The sequence below is a fragment of a genome, unplaced genomic scaffold, assembly GCF_019419815.1.
Source record: "Pyrus x bretschneideri cultivar Hongxiangsu unplaced genomic scaffold, Pyrus_bretschneideri_v1 Contig14, whole genome shotgun sequence".
Lineage (NCBI taxonomy): Eukaryota > Viridiplantae > Streptophyta > Magnoliopsida > Rosales > Rosaceae > Pyrus > Pyrus x bretschneideri.
The window spans coordinates 1386948-1399650 of record NW_025999435.1 but is presented as its reverse complement, the minus strand read 5'-3'; the positions used below and the strand labels follow the sequence as shown (position 1 = coordinate 1399650).

Sequence of the window (12703 nt, the reverse complement as noted above, 5' to 3'; positions counted from 1 at the left end):
TTGACTTGACTGACATGGTTTTGGAGCATGCCCCCAGCGGTTGAGGTGAAGATTTTGAGTTCAAAGAGCCAGAAGTGACGGTGGTATAGTTTGACTTCACCACATCATTAAGATCTAGCTCGATGATCCCTTTCTGAGCCAACTTCATGATGAGATCTTTTAGCACAAAGCACTTTTCCGTCGGATGACTAATGAAGCGGTGGAATTTGCAGTACCTTGGACTGTCAGTACGGTTCATCTCTTCTGGCCGTTTGCAGTCAGGGAGGTTGATCACCTTTTTGTCAAGCAAGTCTTTCAACATGGCAACCACGTCAGAGTCGGGGAATGGATAAGTCTTCTCCTCAAGCTCCTTCAAAGTGCGTCTACGTGTCTCTTGATCACGAAAAGCTTCGGTTTGAATCGCCTTGCTTCGTGTAGGGATTTTGACTGGAGTTGTGTTGACCGTCATTGCTTCCTTGGTGGGTTTCCACGTAGCCTTATCCACCTTTGGCCCCAAAACTTTGTCATTCTTGTAGTCGGCGATCTGTTCTTTCTTCCCATGACGGTTGATGCTTAACTCCATGTCATGGGCGCGGGTGGCTAACTCCTCAAATGTTCGTGGTTTGATGCCTTGAAGGATGTAGTGTAGTCCCCACTGCATGCCTTGAACGCACATCTCAATGGCAGAGGTTTCAGAAAGCCGATCTTTGCAATCCAGACTTAGAGAACGCCATCTATTTATGTAGTTGACGACAGGTTCATCTTTCCACTGTTTCGTGCTGGTCAGCTCTAACATGCTTACAGTACGACGAGTGCTGTAGAAACGGTTGAGGAATTCCCTTTCTAGCTGGTCCCAACTGTTGATAGACTCAGGTTCGAGGTCAGTGTACCAGTCAAAAGCGTTACTTTTCAGCGAACGCACGAACTGTTTGACGAGGTAGTCTCCCTCTGTCCCAGCATTGTTGCAAGTTTCAATGAAATGGGCGACATGTTGCTTCGGGTTGCCTTTTCCATCGAACTGCATGAATTTTGGGGGCTGATAACCCCTTGGCATCTTCAAAGCATCAATCTTCTTGGAGTAAGGCTTTGAGTACAGTACGGAGTCATGCGAGCTTCCTTCGTACTGTGTCTTGATAGTGCTTGCAATCATCTCCTGTAGTTGCTGGATAGAGAGAGATCCCATGGACGCCGTTGCTTGGTCTAGTTTCAGCTTCTCTTCGACTTTCTCTGCTGGAGGCTCCTCTTCTTCGTCGCCTTCTTTCTTTAATAGGCCAACAATTGGGTCGACTTTCACGTCGAGCTGCGCATCTAGTTGGTTGACGAGTGCGGCAATCTGCAAGTCCTTCTCTTCCACAGTCCGTGTGAGCTTTGCAATTGCTTCATTCATCTGAGCTAGCTGCTCCTCGATTGAAGTTGCTCCAGTAGTCATGACTTGCATGGTTGTACTGCCGCTTGAATCAGCGTCGGAGAGTAGGGACTCTGAGTATTTCCTTGGGCTCTCCCCTTTTGATGCCCTTAGCGAGGCTAGGGTGATCACAGGCTCGTACCTCAGGTGCTCTTGTTCCTTTGACAGAGTTAATGCAGGGGCGGAAGCCGCGGCAAAAAGATCTCTTGCCTTACTTCGGGTTATGATGCCCGAAATATCACCACTTGCGGCGATGATGTTCTTGTTCTTTGCTTTGATTGCAGGAACAGCTTGATCCTTTCTTGATGCCATTTGCGTTTTGATGATTTGAGGATAGAGATGAGAGGTAGAGATTGTCCCACTGGGCGTGCCAAATTTGTAAACACGAGAAATTCCTGAAACAAGCGACAAGAATACGTGTACAAAATAATATTTTGTATTAATGATTTTGGGGTTACAATCTCTTTGTAATTTGGTCCTCTGATTCTATCTTCGTAGGGTGTGGGTTTGTGGATGAGTTGTTGATCCAAAGGGCCGTCGAGGCTTGATCTAAGGATGCACAACTGATGAATGGATCTTCAAGGGGCGTTGGGCTTGATCTTGAAGGTTGATGGATGAACGGATCTTCAAGGGCTTTTGGGCTTAATCTTGAAGGATGAACGGATGTGTGGATTTGTTGAGGTTGTTGATCCAAAGGGGCCGTTGGGGCTTGATCTTAGGATGAACGGATCTTCAAGGGCTTCTGGGCTTAATCTTGAAGGATGAACGGATGTGTGGATTTGTTGAGGTTGTTGATCCAAAGGGGCCGTTGGGGCTTGATCTTAGGATGAACGGATCTTCAAGGGCTTCTGGGCTTAATCTTGAAGGATGAACGGATGTGTGGATTTGTTGAGGTTGTTGATCCAAAGGGGCCGTTGGGGCTTGATCTTAGGATGAACGGATGATGAGCGATGAACACTTTCTTCAAGGGCCGTCGGGGCTTGATCTTGAGTTGGTGGAAGTTCTTCAAGGGCGTTGGGGCTTGATCTTGAAGGATGAACGGATGATGAACGATGAACACTTTCCTCAAGGGGCCGTCGGGGCTTGATCTTGAGTTGGTGGAAGTTCTTCAAGGGCGTTGGGGCTTGATCTTGAAGGTTGATGGATGATGAACACTTTCTTCAAGGGACCGTCGGGGCTTGATCTTGAAGGATGAACGGATGTTGAACGATGAACACTTTCCTCAAGGGGCCGTCGGGGCTTGATCTTGAGTTGGTGGAAGTTCTTCAAGGGCGTTGGGGCTTGATCTTGAAGGTTGATGGATGATGAACACTTTCTTCAAGGGACCGTCGGGGCTTGATCTTGAAGGATGAACGGATGTTGAACGATGAACACTTTCCTCAAGGGCCGTCGGGGCTTGATCTTGAGTTGGTGGAAGTTCTTCAAGGGCCGTCGGGGCTTGATCTTGAAGGTGGATTTGACGAAGAACGAAGATTGCTTTCTTGATCCTTCGGGATTTGCTTGAGAGCTTTAGAGTTTCAAGGCTTCTTTCTTTCTTCCTTCCTTCCTTCCTTCCTTCCTTCTTTCTCCCTCTTCCTCCCAAATGAATGCCTTTGGCCTCCTATTTATAGAATTCCAAAACTTGATTTTTGGATTTAAATAATCAGATGAAATAAATCATTTCTGCCAGGTATTGACACGTGTCATATTTGATGACTTTTCCAATTTATTTCGATTTTTCGTTGAGGCACACGCTACATGTAAAATTTATGTGACACGTGAACATTGAAATTTTAATTATTGGTCAACATTCATTTCACCGAAATTTTGATGTCTACAAGACTCTTTCTCCAACACAGTTACAATTTTGTCTCATCCTATCATTTATTAAGATTTGGATTCTATCTGGATTCAAATGGTGGGAATCTTAAGAATTCTCACATCTTAGTCATTGATCGCAGTTAAAAATTATTTGAATTTTTTTATTTAAAATTAAATATAAATAGTACCTGATGAAAACTAAATGTACGATAAACGGTTAGGATGTGAGGATCCTTAGGATCCCTACCAAGAAGATCCGGAGAGGATCCTCTTTCCTTGGTGTACCATGATTTCACTGACGATGGACTCAGGGGAGAAATAAAGCTCCAGGAGTTATGGACTCTCTTTTGAAGCACAAGGAGCATTTGAGGACGTGTCCCCACTCCAGCAACATTTCTACTATCCGCACTTGACCACCTGCTCAATCCGTCAGGTGTAGGGTTTTATCACAAAAGGCCTCGGTGTTAGTTAGAGTGGGGTAATTATATTTAAAGGGCTTGTTCTCAAGCCTTTTGACCAATGTGGGACAGAGGAATTCTAACACTCCCCCACACGTGAGACCCCATTTTATAGGTCACACGTGAAGTTCCACACATCGACAACCACGTGGAGCCAAACCAGGGCTAACTCGTTCGCACGGGGCCAATGGGGACCCGCCCATTCACGTGGATGTATAGGCCCGTCCCCTGGCTTTGATACCATGTGATGAGTCAATATTACATTATATATTTTACCCTATTCTTAGTATTAGTTTATTGATTATTTTGGTAGAATTTTGATACTTTGCTCTATATTTTCAACATAAGACATTCGACTTCCTCTAAAGCAAAACATTATCAAATGGACAAATTTTGGAGTGATTCAAATTGGAGGACGTTCGTGTGTCTCTTGCCATCTTTGTGTCAAAATTGGGGATTTTTCTACCAAACAGTTATTTTCTGGTGATCAAATAAAGAAGCAATGCGCATTGCTGAAAAGTGACGTTTTTGGGCTTATACTGAGTTTTTGGAGCCCAAGATGACCTCAGATGGGTTCGTGGCCTTTTGGAGAAGTGTTCAGAATAGTTCAAGCTTTGAACTCAACTATTTTAGGCCAGTTTTGGAGCTGATTTGGGTCCAAAACGTGGCTGTGCAGACGGATTGCATGTTTGATATACATTCTAGCTTGAATGCCACAAATAGAATATTCATAAGGAAAACCTAACCTTCAAAGTTGCATGGGTAATTCATAAGTAATTGGTAAATCTACATAGGATTGTTAAGGGGACGGCGAAATCCTAGGTTTTTACAATTTGGTTTTCAAAACTACTTTCTTTACTTTGTCAAGTTATTTATTTGTTTTAATTTAAAATTCGTTTTTAATATTGTAGATCATAAAATCAACTTTTTCCAAACTTTGTTTTTAAATAATTAATTAAGATTTGGTATTTACATAAATTATTTATTCAATCCCTACAGAAACGACCTTGCTTGAGCCGTTTATACTACAACTACTTGTTCTCGTGTAAGTATTTTGTGTGTTTTTATCTCTACTTTGGCAAGTGGTAAAATCCCTATCAAGAAAGTGGTGCCATCGCCGGGGATTGTTTTAAATAATTTGTGTTTATCAACTCTTAGTTAATTATTTTTGTATATATCTTTTTATTTACTTGGTTTTATTTTGTTTTATTTTAGATAATAATTTGCTGGTTTTAAGAGCATTGCAGCAATGGTTTGGTTTGGAGCCTCACAAGAAGTACCTACAGTTTGTGCTCTTTGCAATTTGAATACGCATGATATTATGTATTGTCCTCAACGACAGTTTTTTCCAGAGTTTGTGCAGCACCATATCAATATGAAGAACAATTTTCAAAGGCCTAGGTGCACTTCCTACTCAAATTTTTAGAATCCATCATGGCCAGTGCATCAAAATTCTATGTGGGTAAGCAATCAACAGACGTTTGAGCAACTCGGTGGGTCACAAAAACATTCTTGGGATGACCAGATCACTAAATTGGAGGAGTCCACTAGGTTGTATACAGAGAGCAATACCCAAAAGACGCAGAATATAATAAATTCAATTGACAATCTAGCGCAGAAAATTGGGCAGCTCACATATTAATTGGCAGAACAAGAAAACGATTCCAATTCCAATGTCCATAATCAACCAATTGCGAACCCACAAGGTTCAAAGGAGTGCTCGGCAGATCAAACATTGAGATGGGAAAACGCCAACGATAATTGGATGGAAGAATATGAAATAGAAGAGCCATCAGCCAGTGACACATGCCCAACGAAGGAAACAACGCTAGCTGATCCTGAACTTTCCCTTGAATCTATTATTACCCAAGTGATTGAGCCACCTATGGCTTTTTCCCAAAGGCTGCAGCAGACCACAATAGATCAGCACACTCGAGATTCTTTGCAAACACATGCAAAAGTGTACATTAATATGCCGCTACAGGATGCAACTGAGAAAGCTCCAAAGCAATCACTAAATTTCAATTTATCTGAGGCTCCAAGTCAACCCACTAAGTAGCAAGAATGCATGAATATTCAAACATATTTGGATACAGGGCAGACGGGTGGTGAGGAGAAAATTTTAGATGCTGTAACAATCTGTGCGCTTGCACAACCCATCACACTTAAGGAAATTCATGTGGAGTCCTACGAGAAGGCTAGAATTTACAAGGAAAAGAAGATAAAGCTTCGTGACAGCCAAATTCTTTGTCAAGAAATTCGGCCAGTACATAAATTGTGGGTGTTAAATACCAGATTGAAGTCAGTTCAAGGGAGACACAGCCTCACTGGATGGGACTTTATTTGGTTTCAAAGACTAATTCACACAAAAGGGTGGACAAGAAAGATTCAACCAATGAATTCAAATGCACAATTCAAGTCAATCCTTACCTACTATTGCCCGATGATGCTGTTCAAGATTGGTTGACTCTACTAGAACAAGTGAGATGATCATCAACCTTCCACTCCGTCTAGCTATAGACGTTAACTCAGATAGGTTTGTGACCTTCTAGAGAAGTGTTCAGAATAGTTCAAGCTTTAAACTCAACTATTTTGGGCTAGTTTTGGAGCTGATTTAGGTCCAAAACGTGGCTGTGCAGATTTTTGGACGAATTTACCAAGTTATTAGGTTTCCTCATTTTATTCTAAGACCTTTTACTAGGAGGATTTTAATTAGAATAGTATAAATAAGGCTTGTTAGCCATTAGGGTTTTTAACGCAACATTGGAGGAGAACGCACGCACTATTTGGAGAATTGCTTTTCACGATTCAAGTTTATTTTCAAGGTGTTTTCTATCCATGTTTTTAATAATATTTTGTTTTATGGTTGTTCGTAGCTAATTTTCGTTTGCTAGGGCGATGCCTTGAGCCTTAGCATGAATACGCAGTTTTTATTTAATTGTTTATGATATTATGCATGCATGCATGCTTTGAATTATTAATCAATGTGCTTTAAACTGTCCCTATATCTTAATGCTTAGCTACCATTAGGATGTTTAGATAAGTAATCGGATGCAATTCAGTCGGAATGCCATCAGGGAATTGAGTATTGCTTCTTGTGATTGATAGTTGTAATTTCACCTAGGTCGAATGCCACGTCTTAGGGGTTACATGGTTTTTCAAAGGGTTTTCCCAAAGCGTAATGAGTCATGCATGTTTATATTTGATCTGAATGCCACAGACAGATTGCATGTTTGATATACGTTCTAGCTTGAATGCCACAAGTAGAATATGCATAAGGAAAACCTAACCTTCAAAGTTGCAAAGTAATTCATAAGTAATTGGCAAATCTATATAGGATTGTTAAGGGGACGGCGGAACCCTAGGTTTTTACAATTTGGTTTTCAAAACTATTTTCTTTTGTTTTCTTTACTTTGTCAAGTTATTTATTTGTTTTAATTTAAAATTCATTTTTAATATTCTAGGTTATAAAATCAACTTTTTCCAATCTTTGTTTTTAAATAATTAATTAAGATTTGGTATTTACATAAATTATTTATTCAATCCATACGGAAACGACCTTGCTTAAGCCATTTATACTACAACTACCTTGTTCTCTTGCAAGTATTTTGTCTGTTTTTGTCCTTACATTGGCAGGTGGTAAAATCCGTATCACCATGTTAAATTTCAGGTAGATGGGCCGAGAGCCCACTCCAACAACACCGATACTATCCCCACTTGACCACCTGCTCAATTCGTTAGGTGTGAGGTTTTATCACAAAAGGTCACGGTGTTAGTTAGAGTGAAGTAATTCTATTTAAAAGGTTTGTTCTCAAACCTTCTGGCCAATGTAGGACAGAGAAATTCTAACAAAATGACCATTAAGATGGGCATGGTGAGAAGCACATCAAATAGGTTTGTTATTTGTAACTTATGTGGATATGCATGCAACGTGTCAGGGCAAAGGATATGATATCTTCCATGTAACTAATGATAGAGTCCCATCTTAGGAGGGAAGTAAGTCTCATCATGCACATGACCCCAAATGAGAATTATTTCTCATGAGATGTTATCTGGACTTAAGCATCGGATATTTAGCAAGTAAAATGGGATAAAGCTCCAAAAGCGTGCTGCAGTTCGAATTGGTTACGGAACCTGTTAGCCAAAGTATTGCCGTCCTATAAATATGAAAGGCTCTGCAACGTGAAAATTCCCCTTCAACTTAACAAACAATTCAAACGCTCTACACAAAGAACCTTGTTCTGTCCGAAACTCTTCTCACAACCCTAAGAAAAATACCAATTATCCTAATCCCTTCATCAGTACAAATTTACTTCGTTGCAACATCATTAGGTTGGCTAATCGGAAACATATTCAGTTCAGGTATAAGTCATTGGAGTCGTTGAACTAGTCGGCCTAAGAGTAAGTTCAATTTGGTTGAGCAGTACTACTTCTAGTTTAGTTGGCTACCTCCAAGTCTTAGCCAACGAAGAGTCTTTGATACTTTCACTAAAAGAGGTCACTTTATTAGCTCCCCAGCAAAGTGATATGTTCTATAAGTAGTTACTTGAAAGTGCATTTGGAAGTTCGACATTCAGACTGCCGAACAACATTCACCATAAAGATTTCATTTCCTTTGAATATCTTTGTCCTTACAGCCTGATACCTATTCGGCATACTTATATTTTCAAGGATATAGTTGAAGTTGCCGAACCCTAAAGCCCTAGGTCTAGAGGTGTTCCTTCCTCGGCTGTAGTCGCTCACACACAAATCAACCCTTTTATGAGAAACCCTCCACAACCTGAAAAAATAAAAAATAAAAAAAATCTAATTATTCATTAACCCCTCTCCATTGACAAATATTTAGCTTGGTTAAACATCACTGTATCAATAACCGGCAACACCTTCAGTTTGGTTAAACAACATTGGAGGCGTAGAACATGCCTGACTTAGGAGACCTTTAGTTTGGTTAAACAACTCTCCTATCCTTGTTGGTTATCTATTCAAGTCTCGGCGGACAAGGAATTCTCTATTCTTTCGTCTCAAGAGATCATCTCATAAGCTTCAGCGAAGTGATGTGTTCTCAGGTTACCCCTTCGGCACAACGAAAGCTGAATCATTGATTGAACTTCACCGCGAGATTTGCAACCTTGTCTTCAAGTTAGCAAAACCCTAGGTCTAGAAGCCATCAGCGCAATCGACACTACCACCACACTCATTTCACTCGCCCCGATTCACCTCGGCGGTGAGGTGGCACACCCGCATCAACCGCAAGAAGGACGTTATTAATTCTTAGTTACTTGGCATGCGCGTCACATAAGTTTGATAATTTTTAGGGTCAACAGTAGTGCAAGAAGAGGGAGCAATAGCCACAGAGCAAGCGTGTTGTTGCTAGAGTAGCTATTACTAAATGTGTGACAACGGTCATGCCACACTTTTTGTACTTTTTGGCATGCTCACCTCTCCTATAAAATACGCCATCAATGGTTGTTGACAAACGAAAGTTAGTGTGATACAGCTAGACCAATCAATTTTAGTGTGATGCAGCTAGACCAATCAAATTCGGCATATGATAAACGGGGCCCTAGGCCCTTAACTAGAGAAATCACAAATTTGTATGTGTATTAATCAGTTTGTGGTCAGTAAATTCGCTCGTCTCTCTTACCACGTCAAACCTACTAGTCCATGTTATGTACTACTAACTTAATGAGAAATAGAAAGCGAATTCATGCACTTATCATCACGCATGCTTGATTGAAGACAATACTACAACCATCTAGCTTAATTAAGGAAGTTTAGTCTGACTAGGAATCTTAGCAAGATTAGGACTTTAGGATAATGTAATGATAAGATGAAAGATATCTGAAGCATTATATTATATAAAATAGACAATGAGTCCCACGGTAGAGGATATTTCATATTCCATTTCACCCAAACTATTTGTTGCTTATTTGTTTACGCTTCATATCGTACTAAATTACAACATATGGAGTGTATGTTTTGTCAAATTATCAGAAAGACGAATAAAGATCTACTTCCAACACTATCGATATTGTCTTTAATTTGTTAATTAACAATTGCACAGTTTAACATGTGTGAGATTTTTATCACAAAAGACCTCAATATTAGTTTGAGTAAAATTATGATATTTAAACTTTTATTTTCTTTTTCATTATATCGATGTGAGATATTTCAACACGCCTCCTTTCGGCTTAGGACCACAAGAAACAAATTTGGTCCTTCTTTTAGTTTTAGGACTTTAGTTTGGAAAGGGATCCTCTCCGGATCCCTTCCATGTAGTCCACCAAGTTCACTCATCCGGACTATTAAAATTTAATCCAACGGCTACAAACAAGGGATTTTTTTAAAAATTATAATAACTTCAACTGTTGTATCAAATTTCAATAATTCGAATAAGTGAACTTAATAGACTTGATAAAAGGGATCTGAAAACGATCCCTTTCCCTTTGTCACATCTATAATGAACCGTGTAGGCTCTTTAGTACGAACCCAATTATTCATGGCCTCACTTCCGAAGCCTGACTTAACGAGGCCTAATATATTATTCGGCCAACCACATAAATCGAAATAATAATTAATTAACCTAACAAATCATACTCTAGCATGTGTACTTATCAATTTTCGGTGATGGATTAATTTGTCTGTACTACCACATTCGATTGGAATTAGACCACGTGATGTGCTACGAAGTTTGATGAAACCAATTTTAAAAGAGTAATGCTAGGTAGATTAATTTAAAATTAAAATTTTACATAAGGTGTTAGTAATGAAAAATAATCACATTAATTAATGTTTAAGTAATAATCAAGTCATCAACAATTAAATCATATAATTTACAAAATATGATATAAATAGGATAATACTACAAATCTCTCAGATGTAGAGTTCATCAAAACATATGAATCTCATCATTATATTAAAGATGATACAAATGATGATATAAATATATAATGAGGGTTTCATTACCCATAATATTATATGCATGCCTCGAGAAGACCACAAATCAAAAATGTCCTTCTCATCTTTGCTTTGTCTCCAGCGCCTTCAATTCGTCACCACAGGCGTCACATTTCTGCACCCAAACCCCTATTTAAGCCTTGCCATCCTCACACCACATTCCCCACCTTGAATACGTACTCGCACAAGAATTTCAACTTCACTAAGCTAATAAGCCCAAGCACCAAATTTTCCACCAGTCAACTACGTACCTACTTAATCTACTTCCAACAACTCCACGCTCCACCGCGCACCTCCGCAATCGCATATGCTGCCATGGTGCAACACCGCTTTCTACTTGTCACATATCCGGCTCAAGGCCACATCAACCCTTCCTTCCAATTCGCCAAGCGTCTTATCAACACAACCGGTGCCCAGGTCACCTTCGTTACCTGCCTCTCCGCTAGTCACCGCGTAGGCAATGACTCAATTCCAGATGGATTGACCTACGCACTCTTCTCTGATGGGTACGACGACGGGTTTAAGCCCGGCGACAACATCGACCACTACATGTCAGAGCTGCGGCGCCGCGGAGCACAAGCCATCACCGACCTTGTAGTCTCAAGTGCAAACGAGGGTCACCCTTACACTTGCCTAGTCTGCACAATACTTCTCCCTTGGGCCGCGAACGTGGCGCATGAACTTCACCTCCCAAATGTGCTGCTTTGGATTCAACCAGCCACGGTTTTCGACATCTACTACTATTACTTTAACGGGTACAAAGATCTCATCCGGGATAATACTGGTTCTGGTACGAACGATGCCCTTCCATGTTCAATACAGTTACCAGGTTTGCCATTATCTCTTACAAGCCGAGACCTTCCCTCCTTCATGGTGGATACAAATCCGTACACTTTCGCCCTCCCGTTGTTTCAAGAACAGATGGATCTGCTGGAGAGAGAAACCCACCCGACCATTCTAGTGAACACGTTCGATGCACTAGAGCCTGAAGCCTTAAAAGCAATTGAAAAGTACAATTTGATTGGAGTCGGGCCATTGATTCCGACCACTTTCTTGGACGCCAAGGATCCATCGGACAAGTCATTTGGAGGCGATCTTTTCCAAAAATCAAAGGACTCTCCGTACCTGGAGTGGCTGAACTTGAAGCCGGAAGGGTCGGTGATTTATGTGTCCTTCGGAAGCATTTGTGTGTTGGAAAAGGCCCAAATGGAGGAAATCGCCAAAGGGTTGTTGGATTGCGGCCGTCCGTTCTTGTGGGTTATTAAAGATAAAGTCCATAAGAAGGGAGAAGATAATGAGGTGACGGAAGAAGAAGAGATGTTGAGTTGCAGAGAGGAATTGGAAGAGCTAGGGAAGATAGTGCCGTGGTGCAGTCAAGTGGAGGTTCTGTCAAGTCCTTCGTTGGGTTGCTTTGTGACACATTGTGGGTGGAATTCAAGTTTGGAAAGCTTGGCTTCGGGGGTGCCAGTCGTGGCGTTTCCTCAGTGGACGGACCAAGGAACGAATGCCAAGTTGATAGAGGACACTTGGAAGACAGGAGCGAGGGTGACACCAAATGAGAAGGGGATTGTTACGGGTGAGGAGCTCAAAAGGTGTTTGGAGTTGGTCATGGGAAGTGGGGAGATTGGTGAAGAGATGAGAAGGAATGCTAAGAAATGGAAAGATTTGGCACGAGAGGCTGTGAGTGAAGGTGGGTCTTCGGACAAGAATCTAAAGGCTTTCTTGGATCAGATAGATTGACGTTATCTTAATGAATGGCTGTCCTTGTTTCTATTTCTTGGTTTGGTAGTAGCTTATGTATCTTTGTATATAAAGCGAATGGCTCAATGAATACAATTTTTTTTGGTATCACAAGCTTCATAAAAAGTAATTGGACAGAAATACCCCTCAAGCAAAAAACCTTCAAAAGCAGCCTAAAATAATGCATTAAATGTGGCAGAGGTATTTTCGTCATTTTAATAGTGTTTTTTTAATAATTATTTTTTTGTATAATTATTTTTTTCATAATTAGTACCTCACAATAGATTAGCAATAATGTTATTCAATCAGTTGTTCATTAAATATTATTTTCTCTATTTTTAAACACGTTCAAAACATCTTAAGA

At 40.6% G+C, this 12703-nt stretch overlaps 1 protein-coding gene across 1 annotated transcript; it reads left to right on the top strand.

The window, feature by feature from the left end:
• The first annotated feature begins 10796 nt into the window (after window positions 1-10796).
• Window positions 10797-12447, top strand: LOC103962577 (phloretin 4'-O-glucosyltransferase-like). Its single transcript, XM_009375301.3, has one exon. It carries the CDS (start codon window positions 10915-10917, stop codon window positions 12337-12339), a length of 1425 nt encoding a protein of 474 aa, XP_009373576.3. The 5' UTR covers window positions 10797-10914; the 3' UTR covers window positions 12340-12447.
• The last annotated feature ends 256 nt before the right edge of the window (window positions 12448-12703 follow it).